Source organism: Mytilus trossulus, chromosome 4 (genome assembly GCF_036588685.1).
Source record: "Mytilus trossulus isolate FHL-02 chromosome 4, PNRI_Mtr1.1.1.hap1, whole genome shotgun sequence".
Taxonomy (NCBI): domain Eukaryota; kingdom Metazoa; phylum Mollusca; class Bivalvia; order Mytilida; family Mytilidae; genus Mytilus; species Mytilus trossulus.
In genome coordinates, this window is record NC_086376.1 from 88210754 (window position 1) to 88227471 (window position 16718).

The following is a 16718-nucleotide window of genomic DNA, read 5'->3' on the forward strand; positions in this document are numbered from 1 at the left end:
TTTGTCAAGAATAATATATTCGGTGTGGGCGTGATTTTTATCTTCCGATAGATGGCGCAACATTGTTATCACAAATATTGGCTCAATCCGCCAAGGGTGAAGAGAGCGGGAGTGGATCGTAACCCTTGGCTAGCGAATATGATAAAAACCATACTGTTTGAGGCTTTATCTATTAGGAAAACAACGTATTGTTCATAGAGGAAGGACAGGTTATTAACATTATTTGAGGCTTTATAGCTTAATATGTACCTTGTGTATTCATAGATAAGTTCAGTTTTGTTTTATAAATTTTGATTTGTATGAACGATATCATAGGCATTACTAATTAGGAAAGTGTATATGCCTCTTCTTTTTCGCGTTGAACTCATTGTTTTGTATAATCCTCAGATGAAGTCATCAGTATTTTGTAGTTGAGTGTCGAATTCCGATACTTCACGTTACCTTGTTAAATGTAAACAATGTATCAATAATATTATTAAACTAGAGGCTCTTAATTAAGAGCCTGTGTCGCTCACCTTGGTCTTTGTGCATACATGTATTAAAAAAAGGACACAGATGGATTCATGACAAAATCGTGTTTTGATGATGGTGATGTGTTTGTAGATCTTACTTTACTGAACATTCGTGCTACTTATAATTTTCTCTATCTATAGTAAACTTGGCCCTTTAGTTACAGAGGAAAATATTTTGTAAAAATTTACAAATATTTGGTAAAAATTTACAAAACTTTAACAAATTAATTAAAAAGTGTTAAAAAGTGACTATAAAGGGCCATTACTCCTTAAGGGACCAACTGACCATTTTGGTCATGTTGATTAATTATTTGTAGATCTTACTTTGCTGAACATTATTGCTGTTTGCAGTTTATCTCTATCTATAATAGTATTCAAGAAAATAACCAAAAACGGCAAAATTTATTTAAAAATTACCAATTGGGGAGCAACAACCTGTTGCCCAATTCATCCGAAAATTTCAGGCTAGATACATCCATTCTTCATAAACAATGTTAAACCTGTAATATTTGCTCTAAATGCTTTGCTTTCAGGGTTATAAGCCAAAATCTACATTTACCCCTATGTTCTATTTTTAGCCATGGCAGCCATCTTGGTTGGTTATCAGGGTCACCGCACACATTTTTAAAACTAGATACCCCGATAATGATTATGGCCAAGTATGGTTAAATTTGGACCAGTAATTTTAGAGAAGATTTTTGAAAAAGATCAGAAAAAAATAAGAAAAATAGATAAAAAATGCCTATAAGGAGCAATATCTCCTTAAGGGGTCAACTGACCATTTTGGTCATATAAACTTATTTGTTGATCTTACTTTGCTGAACATTATTGCTGTTTATAGTTTATCTCTATCTATAATAATATTCAAGATAATAGCCCAAAAACGGTATAATTTCCTTAAAATTGCCAACTCAGCAACCCAACAACCATATAATTAATAAACAATTTTCCGAATGTCAGATTTGCTCTAAATGCTTTGGTTTCAGATTTATAAGCCAAAATATACATTTTACCCCTATGTTCTATTTTTAGCCATGGCGGCCTCGCCACACATTTTTTAAACTTGATACCCCAATGATGATTGTGGCCAAGTTTGGTTTAATTTGGCCCAGTAGTTTCAGAGAAGTTTTTGTAAAAGCTAACGACGGACGCAAAGTGATGAAAATGATTTTTTCCAGCTTATATGAGATATACCAACATTTAGATATGAATGAATGGTTCTAAGGTCAAATTCCAAGTATCGGTCGTCCCTAGGCCTGTTTCTGTATAACGTATTATCAAAAGCTAACGACGGACGCAAAGTGATGAAAATGATTTTTTCCAGCTTATATGAGATATACCAACATTTAGATATGAATGAATGGTTCTAAGGACAAATTCCAAGTATCGGTCGTCCCTAGGCCTGTTTCTGTATAACGTATTATCATGAGGTCAGGAGCCGATAATGTATTGTTTGTTCTAGGTCAGGAGCCGATAATGTATTGTTTGTCTTTTTTTTTTATGTCTGCCAACACACAAAAGAACCAAAACCAGTACGTATCCGAGGATTCTTTACGGTTTAGGACAAGCTTACAAAACAACAGTCCCCAGAAAGACACGTCACTCTATGAAGACCAGGTTCTGTTTAAATCTGTCATAAAGACGAGATGTGTTGTGGACAGTTGTCTCATTGGCAATCATACCACATCTTATATTTTTTATATATACAATATGTTTTGTGAAAATATTGTTTGAAGTATTTGGAAGCCGTTTAGGGATCGAAATCACGGACGCTGTGTGTCGCTATACCGTCATAACTGATTATTGATTACAACATCATGAATTTTGAGTGATTTCAATAAAGATGGAAGATCTACATCGATCAATGTTATCAAAACTTTACAATATTGTCCTTTAAGTAACATATTTTTATTTTTTTTATTTTTATGATTATATCAAAAATATCTAATAACCGACATTATACAGTTTTGTGTTTTTAAGTGTTACACTTCATTTAGCATGTATCAATAGCTGGGTTGTTGGTCAGATAAATATGTAAAGTAGACAATGTTCCAGTTTTGTAGATGCAGTCTGGTGGTGGGTTCATGAATGCCTGTAATAATAAATCATAAATAAAGTTAGATTTTCCTTAACATATTTTTTTTCAGCGTATTTAAACACGTATATTATAAGTTATCTACGTTCATATCCGTAGATATGGATATTTTAACACCCTGAAGTACCCCAGTACACCATGAGGCGTAGCCGAAGGGTGTACAGGATACTGAAGGGTGTTAAAATATCCATATCTACGGATATGAACGTAGATAACGGATTTATCCCCGGTCTTAGTCCGAATCGGGCGAGTTTTATGGAAATTCGGGTACACAGTGTGACGTGAAAACAACGTTTTTTTCATTATCTAAAAAAGTTTTATTGAAATTAGGAAATTTTACATATTTTTTACGGGATGTAGGGTACTTACTACCTTTGGTAGAACCCTACAGGTAGTAAAATATAAGTCGTTTTTAATGCGGAGACAGAGAAACTGGATTGAGTCAAATTTGGCGCTTAATGTTGTGAGAGTTACGTCATAGATGGTTTGACGTCAATGTGGGTCATTTGCATAGCTTGGTCAGTAGTCCAATTCCTTGAAAATGTGGCAGTCAAGTGATGCATTTAATGAAATGAGTGTAAATGATCGGCATAATAGGACAAAATCGTTAAAGAATTAAATATGTAATTACAAACATCATGGATAATCTATAGAATTCAATATTTCACAAGGAGCAATCATGGAACTAAGGAAAACTTGCGTGAATTTCCCCGGGATAATGGTTAGCAACGTCCGGGGATATGGGTTAGCAACACCCAGGGGCTATGGGTTTTGTAACGACGTGCGTTAACCAATCAAAATCCTAGATATATACTAAGCCGGGGATAAATATTTATATTTGTGCAATTATGAGTGTAAGGGTCGTGTTCGGCTTCATTAAGATAAGTTAGTTAAAAAAATATAAGCATAGATTCTATAAATCAACGTGAAAAGATTGTAAGGTATATGCCACTGAGAGCAAGAAAAAAATAACCCCGATGATACTTAATAAAATTAAGAGGCATCGTGAAATCGACAAACAATCTTCAGAAAAACACAAGCGGATTTTTACAGTACATCGTGATCTAGGTGACCTACGTCGAAACACGTTTTCATATAACAATGACAACATAAGATTTGTCATCCATACGACGAAATATAAGGGAATCCAAACGCAGATAAGAATAACATATCGCGGTTAAATTCTTTTCTAACACGCCCGACATTGGCTGAAGGTATTATAATGTTCGCGAACACCGCTATTGTTCAAACGAAGTTTAAGTGTAACATTTTCCATCACTGAGTCTCTTAGTTGAAATTTGTTTTAGTGCAATGACAATTCTTGTTCTTCTTTGCTTTATCAATAACACGAATATTTAAAGTAGCATAATAATTCATGGTTGTAAAGTACATACAGAAATTGTTGACTTTGGTGGATGTTCAACTCTTGGTGAAGTTAGATCTGCTTGCATGGCCCAACCAAAAGCATTGAGTTTACCACCATTATACAATAGAAACACTGGCCAAAATTCATCACAACTCATATCTTTTCTGACGTTGAACCAGTAATGTTTACCTGTAAAACAATTGGTATAATGTATTAGTACTTTGCTACTTAGTCTATTCTGTTTCATTTCTATCTTCACAAGATTCTACTTATAATAGTTATTTAAGGTACCAGGATTATAATTTGGTACGCAAGACGCGCGTTTAGTCTTCATAAGACTCATCAGTGACGTTAATATCAAAATATTTATAAAGCACATATACACAGGAATAGATTTGTCTGTCTAGTCCAAGAAAAAAAACTTTGTATAGACAATGCGTAAAATTCAAAATCTTATTAAAGCATCGCGATATGGATTTCATGCGCATGCGAAACAAATATTGGTTTTAATATGAAAATTTTCTTTGCGGAAATCGTTTATAGCCAAAAGAAGTAAAACCATAATTTTATATGCCAGCTATGGTTGAAGCATCGTTTTAGGATAAAGAACGAAAAGTCTCTACACGACCAATCTAAAAAGTTTTTAGCCGAATATGCACCTTATAGTCGGTATCTTTCAAAACGATTATATTTTGTCATACCCATTGACGGGAAGCATTTTCCCTCTGTCCATTGAGTAGATGTTATATCACTCTGGTCATGGGGGATTTTGATTGCATTTGTAATAGGGTCTGTTCCGTTCTGGATGTAAAGGTCAGTTCCAACTCCCTGTTGCTTATATTCAGCTGCTGATCTACCAGTCGTACAAATGATCGCTGTGAAAGACAATATCATATTTGATAATTATCATAAACGGTACACATTTAACTGCAACTAAAACTCATTTTGATTATTATTGCGTCGTTGGTGGTGCTCGTTGCTAAAATATAGCGCCAAAATATATAACAACCCAATAATAGTGCTGGAGCGCTGATAAATAAGGAACTTACGAAAAAAATAACATTTAACGGTATTGTTAAAGTATTTTAGAAAATATTGAACCTTAAAGCATAAACCAAAATCTCTATAATAAACACCTATTAATATATTATACATTAATACATAATTACTAGTTCTATTAGTCATAACACTCTTCGGAAATTATCAGGAAATTACCATTGCAATAAACATTATTTATCTTAGTAAAAGTTTGTTATTACCTAAATGATTTACTATCCGAAAGATATATTAGCGGTTTAGCGCTATAAAACCAGGTTCACCAATTCATGAATATGACAGTTCTTGCCCATTTGTTTTTGAAGTGTTTTGTTGTTTGATTTTGCCATGTGATTATGGACTTTCCGATTAGATTTTCCTCTAAGTTCATTATTTTTGTGATTTCACTTTTTAGTTAAATATAAACTGTCCGGGTAGTATGCATGTGAAATATCTTTCATGGCAGTAATGTACACTTCGTAAGGTATTATTATGATTATTGTATTGAGGAAACCAAGGAATTAAACGATTACGATAGCTGAAAACATTCATCATTTTCGCAATATAGTATTAGGCAAACGTTAATGTTCAAGAATAACATCATTATTAAAAAATGTTAGCAAGTTAAAGGTTTGGTTTTCCTGCTTGCTTTGTTTGTATTAAATTTTGCTCTAGCATTGTACTTAAGTTTGACATATGCAAACAATATAAGAAGGCGGAATTAATCCTATATATAGGTAAATTTGAGTATTTGAAAATGTTCAATCAAATTTAAATATAATGTAATCAGACTCAAGCTAGCGAACAATAAGCCATATAATGTATACAAGTTTAACTTCGCCTGTATATAATGTGTTTTTTTTTTTATGTCAATCTCAATAAAAATGATTGATCCAACTCTAATACAAATTAAACAAACAAAGCAAGAAAAGGAAACCTTTAACATGCTAGCATTATGATAAGATCTGTAATTTCTTTTGGTCTGCTACCTTTTTATATCTAGAATTGTTTTCTTATATAAATCTAATTAGACAGCTGAAATAAATGTTTACCTGTCCATATTCCTACGATATTTAGTTTATATATAAACGAAAATAGGTTGACTTACCCCCGTTTACACTTACAAAAAAGATCGATCAATCTTTGATTCAGTGAAAACGGATAAGATCGATCTTCAATCGGACTTAAAAAGTCTACTTCTAGAGATCGATATTTGTTTTCAGGTTTTTGTTATATTTAGATAGGAAATTAAGGTCAGACCGGTTCTTTTTATGTTATTATGGATTAAATAAGATCTCAACCGATCTTGCTTGCGCAATGTAAACACGAACTGGTCTTTTTAAGATCGATTCAAATAAAGATTGATTCCATTTCGTTGCCCGTTTAAACGGGATCTTATACTTACCAGGATTGACGAAATATGCTGAAATATGATAGTTGTTGCCAGACAATACAAATGGATGATTCTTCAGAAAGGATGATGGAAATCCATTTGCAAGACTATTTGAGACCTGATAAAACATAAATGAAATTTTCAAAATTAAGCCTGCGCAGTGACAGTGGTATGCAAAGAATTTAATACAATTGTAGAATAAACTCATCGGGCTTTTAATTTTAGAGAATTGCATACGTTTTGATTAACAACAAACAAGTCAAAATTGCTGTAATAAATATTCTTATCGAATATTTTAATAAGTTTACAGAAAAAAAAGTAATACTTGAAAATCTACTCCTTTAATCACCTATTGTCTCTATCTTCGGATTTTGTGGTAGTGTACTTTTTGTTTTGACCATGACTCTGGACGTTAAGCAGGTGAACATTAATATTTTGGCCATAATGTTACCAAGCCTTCTTCAACTAATTAATTTAATTGCCTTTTGGTATGTTAGTGCAAATTCAGTTCTCAATGACGGGAACAATTAAAGTTTCCTGCTGAATAAATATTCCAGCAGGTAGTGTGACTTGAGATTTGACGTTGTATGAATTAGAAATTTGGTATGCACATAGTTGAATATATGAATATGAACATATTTTAATTACTCCGCGTGCACTGAACTTTTTTTCTTATAGATAAAGACTTTAATAAGATTTGAGCGTCACTGGTGAGTCTTATGAAGACGAAACGCGCGTCTGGTGTACTAAATTATAATCATGGTACCTTTGATAACTATTAAAGCAAACGCTGTGGTTTTTTTTTTAATTTGATTTTTAACCACTGTAGGACTATTAGTGTTAAATATGAAATCTTGCTGTATACACTTTAACTTAATTTCTTTTTGCCTTGATGATTGTGTATGACTTAGGAACTCTCTCTGTTTCTCTCTCTGTTTAAGAAGTTCCTGAATTACATACCGCAGCAGAAATTCCAGCTATATATCCTTGTACGTCATATATTAAAATAAGAGCCATGTCGTTGTCTTTTACATATCGACGACCATGTAATCCACTCGAATCTGTGAATAGAAAAAAAACCTCTAAAATTATACAGAAGAAAAAAGAGCATATAGAAACTAAAGTTAGTTAAGTTCCCCAATCATTAAAAACAATTACATTATATAACTTAATTCTAATTTAGACTAAGTTATACAATGATAATTATATAGAAATAAACATATAAATCCCCTTTGACTAGACTGGACTCTCAACATTTTGAATTCTTGTTACTAGATCTTCAATGTAAGCAGCAATCATGTGTTAAATTATGATTGCCTTCTGGAAAAAAGTATGCTCATGAATGTAAATAATGTTCCCAGTGCAATATATATAATCCGTGTGCATGTGTTGCATAAGAATGATGTTCAACAATGAAAAATATAAGTCACTTCTTTCGTTGAAAATTTCAGATCTCAACCGAACCTCGTTGTCAATTAATATATGTCAGAAAAAGAAAATATGCAGACCGAATTCCACCTGTAGTTTTCTTCATTTCAAGTATCGATGAGCTTAATGCGATCAACATAGTCACCAAAATTTGAACATTATTCAGTGAGAGGACATCGCCTATACAAAAATTAACGAAACGGAAAATGCTAACTTATTGGTTAAGCCTATATGTGAAATCTACTCATTTGAATAAAAGAAAGGTTTGTTGAGAAGAGAAGCACAATTTGTTCCCATAGGAATTCAGAATATCTGTTGCAAAACTAGTTAATCTAATCTCAATAAGAAGTCAATTTAGCTAGCAATGTTTTGATAACATACCTCCACAGTCTGATATCTTTTGGAATCCCTTAGCTTTAGCATCGGCCTCTGTTAGTGGCATAGCTGCAAAGTTCATACTACCGAATGGGTTTATTCCCCATGTAACTGAAAATCAAGTTTGAATGTTAATATTATATGTTCTAAAAGCTAATTATTTATTATTGATATTACAAAAAAATCTTAATGAAAGAGCGTATACAGAAACAGTTTATAATGTCGGTACCAGATCTTTATTTGTTTTGTGTTTTTTTTTTACTTCAATGAAACAATATATTCTTATTTTCATAATATATATTAAAAAGATGTTGACGTATGCTTTCCCGTTAAGCAATTGTCCATAGGCGACAAACACACACGTACATTGTAGATTTCAACAACTATAGGTCACCACTATCGTTTTAAAGTGGCTTTGGTTCATCTTCCATTGAACAGTACCTCTAGATTGTAATGTGATTTGGTAGATTTGCTAAGGTTATATAATTATTCTGTATATTTATACAGAATGTACACATTGGTTGTATATCACCATCACTGCTAGTGATCCGATGGATAAATATGTTGTAGAGTTGTCACTGGCTCAGACGTACTTTTAAATATAATTATTTCTGTGACTGTATCTTACATTTACTTGTAGGATCCTTTACTATAAATAATTTATCTGATCTGTAAAAAATAATACCTTAGTGCCTTATATATCATGTATTTATACTTATCGGAAATATACAACCCGTTTTTTCTTGGTTTTGGTGTGATATTTTAAGGAGAATGACTATTACATGTTCAATTCTAATATCATAAATACTTTGCTGATTTTGACGCTTTATGTGTGCACTTGGTTTGTTTTGTTTGGAACATCTTTAGGTATGTCATAATTGAGGTGTCATACATTTTTGTTGGATTAGTAAATTTTGCACTTTTGTAGGCGAATAATGAGTATAAAGTTCCATTCAGAACAGTAATAAATACCTCTAAGGTTATCCCATGTGCCGTCTAAAAAAGAAAAAGAAAACTTAAATTGAAATCTTCAATATTTTGCTATTATTTGACTATTGTGCCGTTACTAATTGACCTCCTATTTTATTTTGACCTTATAAAAAGTCCTGTTTGCATCGTAAAATATCATATATTATAACGTAATGAAAATTAAATTTTAATGAAGCAATAACCGTCACACCGCAGGCGAGACTGAAGCCAATTTACATAATAGACCAACTGTTTTGTTTGCTTAAAGTCACATAAGTAGGAGGAAAACTTTTTTTTGTTTTACAAATGACAGTCTTATAGTTTATAAATCAATAATATATAAATACATAGTTACACAATATCGTTCAAACTAGCATTCACAAAAAGCTCCCCGTAATAATTTAAAATGATAAGGGAATATTACTTGAAATGTTGGTTCTTTTCTTCACCTATAGAATCATTTAGTTGTTCTAAAGCCAAAATGCCATTTTAACAGCCATATACATGTACCTCTTTATCAGAAATAAAAACTACGTCGAAACCGGAAGGAGCAATTTCCTAGATTTTTATTTCAGTTACAGATTCAAAATGATACATGCGTCAACACTTATAAAAAGATTTAAGATTTTTAAGGTTGTATTTCTGTAAATAATGACAATGTAATTTCCCATATGACTCCTTTAACGGCTAAAACTGGACCACTATACTACGAAGTTTTGAAGAAAAAACAATCATATCCTTGAATGGAAAGTTTCATATGGACTGTACATATGTTATGCATGCTGTGTGGCATATTTTCAACGTTTATATGCACCTAACTTCTAAGAGTTTAAACTAACACTAAATGTCTTAACTAACCATGCCTCGACTGAAGGATTACCACAGATTTTAATATAAACAATATACATATATGTATATTTACTGGTAACATTCTCAAGTTATGTCTCTATGAGATGAAACGTAGAGATCATAACTGAGAACCAGTATGTAAACAAAATTGATTATCTATGAATATTCTGTATCTCCCCAAAAAGAGGCGTGGTTTGAGAAACAGCTGTATTTACAAAGTGCAACCTTAAAAGTTTTATACATATACGTTGAACATATTTCAACACTTTAGCTATTTCAAGAACATTTCAATGTTATTCAGAATCATATGTAGTTTGTTAAATTTTACCAAATTATACCCAACTGCGGCCAAGCTTCGCGATAGGTCGTGCGACATAATCAGACAAACAAACTTTATTAGATTAACTCTCTAAGGAACGATCGTTTTCATTGGTCAATTCAAACCTTCGACCTCACACCTGCAAAAATAGAACACACGTACTTTAACGTTGAATGGACTGATTAATATTCACGTAGCTGGTCAAGGTCGTCTAAAGCTTCCATCGTCGTATTCGCATACATGATTCTAATCACAATTCTAGCTTAATGTGAAATTCATTTGTTTTATAATTTTCTGCAATTAATTGGTAGTAAAGTTTAAACTTTAAAATCTTAAAAGTTAAAAAATTCAATTTAAATATCTTCTCTTAATCAAGGGACGACATCAAAAGTTTAATGTAGGATAAAAAAAAAATCAATTCACATATTTTTTTTCATTGACACACCCAAGTTGCTTATCCTGCCTTCTCTTTTACTCAATGGACTCGATGAATTAACGTTGTACTTGAAAAATGAAACTGTATACTTTACTACAAACACTTTTCATATTGTTTGCAAAGTTTAAGATATTCTTCATAGAATAGTGATTTTTTTTCTGATTCCATTAACTTGAAGGAAAAAAATAAATTCCGAAATTGTAAGTAAATTCATAACATGTAACACGCTTTGTTAAGAAAAAATGGAGATGGCCAATCATGGCACAGCGGATAATTAAATGAAGTTTATACAAACGATATAATTCATGAGGTTTTGCTATTCTCGGTTGAAAAAACGAACGTAAATTATATATTGTAAATATTAAACCGTTGATTTTCCCGTTTGAATGGTTTTACACTAGTAATTTTGGGGCCCTTTATAGCTTGTTGTTCAGTGTGAGCCAAGGCTCCGTATTGAAGGCCGTACTTTAACCTATAATGGTTTATTTTTATAAATTGTTATTTGGATGCAGAGTTGTCTTATTGGCACTCACACCACATCTTCCTATATCTATGACTATTGCGAACGAGAACAAGTCTAGTATCTGTGTCATGACCAAAATGTAATAACGGGTTTTCGTTGTTATGTGAATAGAAACAAACAATGTCTGTATTCATTAAATCATTTAAATGTATTTATAAAAAGGTGAGTTTCATCTTGTACATACATTTAGTCATCCTTAATTTCTTTGATATTTTTTTTATCAGTTTATCATACACGTTTCGTTTCGTATTTTATTTCAAATACGAATACATACTACATATACTTTAGCGGATTGTTCAACAATGTTATGCAACTCTATTGTTACAGTATAAATTTAAAAATTAAATATTCACCCATTCATAATCGAAAACAGTACATTTATATGTAATATAGAAGATGTGGTATGATTGCCAATGCCACAACTCTCCACAAGAGACCACAATGACACAGAAATTAACAACTAAAGGTCACCGTACGGCTTTCAATAATGAGCAAAGCCCATACCGCATAGTCAGCTATAAAAGGCCCCGAAATGACAATGCAAAAACAATTCAAACGGGAGTTGTTCCTTATAAACTACGACATTTCTCACAAGTATTAATATTTATTTAGTTCCAAACATGTGAAAGAAATAATCTTCACTGAATTCATTCAGGTGCACAAATGATACTATTAGATATTTTGTTTCTATCTTTGGGGAACAACTTCCTCCTTTTATGGTAGCTACTGTGTGTATGTTTTAGCATGAAAATGATAAAGGAGGAATGTCAGTGCAACCCATAATTAATTATTGTAAAGCAGGATCAGTATTATGAAATACTTTATATTAAGTGACTACGACATTGTAAGGATTGTAACCTATCGTAGGTATGAAAAAAATTAAAAGTGGTTCATTTATTCATCCGTATAAAAGCGGCACGTGTATTTTATTTTATCCTTATATTTCTCATCATGCCGGGTACAAGATAATTGAGTTGCTGCATGCATAAAGAACTTAGAATATCAGTATACTTTTTCGAACCCACTATTTGAAGTTAGCAAAACATTTATTTAAATCTTTTGGCCAAAGGTTTGTAAACTATACAAATCATTGTTTTTGCGTTCGTAGTAACATAGTAAATTCCATTGTCGGTCACCTGTGTCAATTCACGTGCACACTGACTAGACTGACTACATTGCTGTTGTATTTAAATCCTATGGCCAATGAAATGAGACGTTACAAGTTGTTTGTTTATGATACGCCAGAATGTTATCAATGAACTATCAAATGCTAAACTTCATTGCATATCACTGTAAGTCAGTTTTGTCATGCAAAAACAATATGCTTTGGATAACTTGTCTAACCAAAATGAACTAGATGGTACCCGAAAGACAACATTTCCAGTTGACGCCCTTAGTCTTACACAGTGAATAATTCATTTCATGTTTTCTGGTATTCCGGGAAAATTTAGTTATTATTATGCAAAACAAATATTGCTTCAGATAAATAACCAAATCAAATGCTTACCCTGTCCAAATAAGAATCCATTACAATGAATGGCACAGAAAGCCAGCACTACCACCAGAATAGATGCCTTCATTCTGAATAACAATGTATTTGTGATGAGCTACTCTTGATTATTATCTTTTATAGTCAATCATAAGCTTAATCAGTGGTTGTTATTGACCTTTAATAGAATGTTATGTAGAACGTTGAAAAGTAGAATTAAAACAAAGCGAGATAAGATTAAAAGTCGGTACAGTACTAGCCAACTCTAAATTGTTCCAAGATTTTCTTGGTATAAACGACCTTCACATCTCGATTTGGCAAAAACAACGGCCTTCTCAACTATTTTTGCATGTGTACTTATAGTGGTACTATAGATGTTTTTACGTACTGAAAATGTACTAAAATAAGGAAGAACTATTAAAACTCGAAAAGAAAGTACATTTTGTTAAGCTGAAAGTAATCATTATGTACTTTTAATGTGAAATTAGTTTTAGGTACACGCATTTTCTACAGTGATTTTGTAGCAGTCCAGTAAGATATTTATCTTTTAAGTAAAATGATAAATATTTTTTTCTTCTAATTGTTTTTTTGTTTGTTTTGTTTTTCATGTAAATGCATGTTTTTTTCAGACCCGTCAGAGTTTTACTTTTTGTATTATTATAAAATAAACTACAGTGCATGATGAAAAAAAAGTATCATACAATGTAGTATGTTAGCACATGTATAGATTTACACTATGGAGGTACAACATTGGTATACCAAATTTGAATCACTAATCTAACACTGTAAATATTTGGTACAAAAATATCACTTGTTTGAAATTACTACATCATTACTAAAGTATTTAAGGCCACACTTAAAAATATTTTGGTTTGCCCAAACCCTACCAAAAGGTTGAGACAGTGGGTAAGTAGGTAGGCATTTTCTTTTTTTTTTTATTCAAAAAAAGAAATTGAAGTCTCAGATGTTTATTAGTCTTCATGCCTATTTGATTAAAAAAAAACTTCTTCAAATCAGGACAATAAAAGAATTTGAGTAGGCAGCTTTTTTCTGGGTAGGTAGCGTTTGGGCAAACAAACCTATTATTTATTATGGCCTAAAGCTAAATTCAACATTGTATTTTGTTCAATGAACTCACTGACCTACCGGCATAGACGTCCTAAGCCGACTTATCTTCGCTATCCGTAAACGACCTTTCTTCGCTATTCTAAGCCGATCCATCTTTATATATAAGATGAGTTAAGATAAGAAAACTTTATTTGGATTCGGCATGAGTACAAATAAGCAACACAAGCTCTAAGAAGCTTTTGACCGAAACTAGAATATTGATATATTATTCATATTTAGACCCAGAATTAGCGGTTAATAACTCCCGAGATATGAAATAATTGTCACAGGGTAATATGGCCACTTGGTCTTATCATTAGGGCGTTGAATATTGTGACGAATAACGATGTAGCAAAACCATTTATTCACACTGAAAGTACATAATTCTAATAAACATTTATTTCAAAGTTTCTTTATAAATTGAACTATGAATTAGATATTATAAGTACATGCATGATATGGCCTAAAAGAAAATGTGCTTATCTGAAAGTAGAAATAAAGTAGGATATTACCATTATGTAGCGTGCGTAAGTGTGTAAAACTCGCATTAGTGCGAGTTCACCGTATTTACAAGGGGTACAATCAAAATCACGTGATGGATATACACACACCGGAAGTTACAGTCGAACTCGCCGCTTGAAAGGTTAGAAGTTGCATTTTCTTGTTTATATCAATTAAACTTTAATTAATAAGTTGGCACACCGAATGTCGGATAGTATGTAGTTTTAAAATACACAATTGTTTTTTCTAGAGAGCGTGCAGTTATTGCAAACACTTCGACACAGTTCCAAATTTTCTGTGTCGAAGTGTTAGCATTAACTGCACGCTTTCCAGCAAGGATAATTGTGTATTTCAAAACTAGATAGTAGATACATTCGGTGAACTACCTTATTTATAACATTTTATTGATATAAACAAGTAAATACGACTACTTACCTTTCAAGCGGTCTGCTCGATTGTTACTTCCGGTGTGTGTATATCCATCACGTGATTTTGATTGTACCCCTTGATTTATAGTGCTAGTAAACGTGGCGGGGTTGTAAGCATAATAACTTCGTGCAGAGTAGTATAGAATAAAGTCTGTCCGTCAAAGAATGAATGAATGAATGTTTGAATGAATGATCGTAGTAAATATATAGTACACACAACATATAGTTAATTATAGTGTAGTACTAGTATATATAACTGTACTTTAACCTATAGCTGTACAATGTAACCTATGGGAGTGCAACCCGAGTATAAATCCTAATAAGTTATAGATATTTCATATCTTTTGTACAGTTTTGTGGTGTTTCGTAAATTATACCATAGCTTTTGTTGAAACCCCCGGCATTAACCTCACGAGACGAAACCCCTCGGCAACCTCACTCGACTTCGTCTCGTGAGGTTAATGCCGGGGTTTTCAACAAAAGCTATGGTATAATTTACAAAACACCACAAAACTGTACAAAAGATATGAAATATCTATAACCTAATAACCTAATAAATAGCTGCGGTGATATAATGTTTTGAATGCTTAATTAGACTTAGAAATCGCATGTTCTTATTCAGAGGCAAAGTAAGAACATATTTTGAAACATATCTTTAATGGACGACTGGTTTTTCTTTATATGAATCAGTATGCATTAACAACCTTCCCACTGACCAAAACATTATCTTGCCAAGTTATTTGGTTAAAAATTACATTCCAGATACACGTATAGTGACGATGTCATCTCAACAACTTATGTCACAATAGTAAGAGTGTTTGCAACTCGTATATCTAGTTGACTTGACATCAATGACCACTAAAACCAAAACGTAAGCTTTATATCTGGAGCTTTCTTAAAAGTAATACAAATGGACGACTAAAACTAGAATATATATATAAAAAAACACGATGATGTTAGGATTCAAATGGTCAAGTTTCCATTTCTCAGAGATGTCACACTTTCATGTTTTGAATGGCATTGACATATTTTTACTGATACATAACACGCACGCATGTTCACATCGTATGATCTTCAATAATTATGCGGGATTGGTTAAAACACAAACCCTGCTTAAGTAGGGTATTCGAGGAACAATTGCCGATATCAAAAATACACATGTTCTATGATTACCATCACAAACGGATTGATTGATGCGAATGTATATGTCTTATCCTAGTTCCCGGTTCTATGTTCCAGGTTTCAGATGATAGTCATGCGCTATATATGTAATGTTTGCACCTGTCCTAAGTTAGGAATCTGATGTACAGTAGTTGTCGTTTGTTTATGTAATTGATACGTGTTTCTCTTTTCTCTTTTTTTTTATATATAATATAGATTAGACCGTTGGTTTTGCCGTTTGAATGGTTTTACACTAGTAATTTTGGGGCCCTTTATAGCTGGTTGTTCTGTGTGAGTCAAGGATCCGTGTTGAAGGCTGTACATTGACCTAAAATGGTTTACTTTTTTAAATATGTTATTTAGATGGAGAGTTGTCTCATTGGCACTCACACCACATCTTCCTATATCTATGACTATTGCGAACGAGAACAAGTCTAGTATCTGTGTCATGACCAAAATGTAATAACGGGTTTTCGTTGTACATCATACATGTTTTCCGTTCATTGTCAAGTACATAAATCAGGCCGTCAGTATTTGTCTTGATTGTATTGTTTTACATTTCCACGGGTGTCCTCCGGTTTAACGAGAAAAATGATCGTGAATTATGTAACGGTGGTCAAGTATTGCTAAACGATCGTGGAAGCTCTAGTACCGGATCGTGAAGACATTTAATGTAAATTCTAGTTCAGTATCCGTTAAAAAAAACCCGCTTAATTTTCAAAACGCACAAAA

General features: G+C 32.4%; 1 protein-coding gene across 1 annotated transcript; it reads right to left on the bottom strand.

Moving 5' to 3' along the window:
• Window positions 1-2404: 2404 nt before the first annotated feature.
• On the bottom strand, window positions 2405-12941 carry LOC134714274 (uncharacterized). The gene is made up of 8 exons (XM_063575510.1): window positions 12808-12941; window positions 9177-9200; window positions 8211-8315; window positions 7362-7462; window positions 6414-6519; window positions 4675-4848; window positions 4002-4162; window positions 2405-2604 (listed from the first exon to the last, which is right to left on the bottom strand). Exons 1-8 carry the CDS (start codon window positions 12878-12880, stop codon window positions 2506-2508), a joined length of 843 nt encoding a protein of 280 aa, XP_063431580.1. The 5' UTR covers window positions 12881-12941; the 3' UTR covers window positions 2405-2505.
• Window positions 12942-16718: the final 3777 nt, after the last annotated feature.